The 1,903-nt window shown below is 36.6% G+C and overlaps 1 protein-coding gene across 1 annotated transcript; it reads left to right on the top strand.

The window, feature by feature from the left end:
- Positions 1-950: 950 nt before the first annotated feature.
- Positions 951-1,623, top strand: LOC21383882 (ras-related protein RABA2a). Its single transcript, XM_010114888.2, has one exon. The coding sequence runs from the start codon at positions 951-953 to the stop codon at positions 1,464-1,466; it is 516 nt and encodes a 171-aa protein (XP_010113190.1). The 3' UTR covers positions 1,467-1,623.
- The last annotated feature ends 280 nt before the right edge of the window (positions 1,624-1,903 follow it).

Raw genomic sequence — 1,903 nt, 5'->3', positions numbered from 1 at the left:
TCTCTCTCTCTCTCTTTTTGATTGTATGAGATTTGCATGAAATTGAATCCTTTTTCTTCCCGAATCGTGCAAAAAGTATCGCATCGGATCAATAAATTTTCGGTTTTTAGCAACGTGAAGCTGTTGGATCTGCTGAGTTGATTGCTAAAGTTCCCGGCTTTCTGTAAGATTTAAGAATAAGCGATTTAATTTCGTGTCTTTTTCACTGGCGATTTATTATATGTTTAGAACTGTTAATTAGTAGACTAAAAGATGGATATTCGCTTAAAAAGCACCGTGATTGAGGTTTTAATTGGTTAAGAGCAGCGCCAATTCGTAAAAAGTTGGAATTTTCGAATGATTCTATTTTTATTTTTATCGATTTTGAAGTAGCTTCATTTTTTTCAATTAGTTTTGGACCTATCATTTGTTGCTGTCCATATCTAGTTTATATCGCTCCAGAATTTGTAATATGTGGGAATTAATGCAAAACACCATAATTATAAAGGAATCAAGTGATTATTTATTTAATTTTGTGATTTATTTTCTCACTTCTAAGATCAGATCTCGTATTTGATTATTGATTTGACTAAAAACTGCCTTTAATGAGACATAAATTTGCACAAATGAGTGAGAAGTCCATTTGTTTACATTACATGATGTATTAAATTTCCCTTTCATTTGAAGGATTAAAGTTATGTGGTTTGCCAGAAGAGCCTTTAGGCTTACCTGTGTCGTGGGCATAAATTTTACAGTTCCCGACCGACAAATATTATTGAGGCATTGATCTGTGATCATAATTTGTCATCAATTTTAGAGCTGGATACAACTGGCAATTTTTGTTATGGCTTTTATTTGTGCTCATTCCATTAAGATGCCATCTAACTTTGGAATCGTTTGCCAACCTGGGATAATCTCTGATCTTGCATCATTGCATGTTTAGTTGATGAACTAGTTTGATTACCAAAAAGATGAAAATCTACATTGTCAAATTTCAGGTTGAAGGAAGAACTGTGAAAGCTCAGATATGGGACACTGCAGGGCAGGAGCGATACAGAGCTATCACGAGCGCCTACTACAGAGGCGCCCTTGGAGCCCTTCTGGTGTATGATGTAACAAAGCCTACGACATTTGAAAATGTAAGCCGTTGGCTGAAGGAGTTGAGGGATCATGCAGATGCAAATATTGTGATCATGCTGATCGGGAACAAGACTGATCTGAAACATTTGCGAGCAGTGGCCGCGGAGGACGCACAAAGTTATGCTGAGAAAGAAGGTCTCTCGTTTATTGAAACATCTGCCCTCGAAGCAACTAATGTTGAGAAGGCTTTCCACACGATTCTTTCAGAGATATACAGGATAATCAGTAAGAAGTCGCTTTCTTCAGAGGAGCCAGCTGCTGCTAGTAGCATCAAGGAAGGAAAGACTCTTGTAGTTGGAGGGACGCCCGAGGCCAACGCGAAGAAGCCTTGTTGTTCTTCATCCTGAGTCTGATTACAAATTTTATCAATTTTTCCCATACTCGTATTCCGGTCTTCTTGTTTTCCTATGTATTGTTGGTTGTTATTCCAACTTTCTTTCATATATTTTTAGACACTATTTTGTTGTTGGTTGTGCGAATTGATGATTATTTGGTTGATTGGCAGATTGGATGAAAAATGTTACAGTTTTTAGTTTGTTCTTTCGGTTGATGAACTAGGTAACAAAGAAATCATTTTTTCCCACCAATCTGAGATCGTCTCTAGAATTTTTCTTTAAGTTCCTTGTGGCGAATGAAGACCAAGGAAAAAGTCGGGAAAAAAAATGAAGACTTGCAGAGCATGCGCTATTATTACTTTGCATTGCATCATGATTGCTTGGACGTAAACGATATGTATATAATTTTTTGAAGGGCGTATTTATTCTCGATTACAAGTTTTTTTTTT

This window comes from Morus notabilis, unplaced genomic scaffold (assembly GCF_000414095.1).
Source record: "Morus notabilis unplaced genomic scaffold, ASM41409v2 C11444701, whole genome shotgun sequence".
NCBI lineage: Eukaryota > Viridiplantae > Streptophyta > Magnoliopsida > Rosales > Moraceae > Morus > Morus notabilis.
The sequence above is the reverse complement of the archived record's forward strand: the minus strand, read 5'-3'. Positions and strand labels throughout refer to the sequence as shown.

Excerpts from the sequence above, each read along its gene's own strand:
- LOC21383882 (XM_010114888.2), top strand. The coding sequence starts at position 951 with ATGAAAATCTACATTGTCAAATTTCAGGTTGAAGGAAGAACTGTGAAA.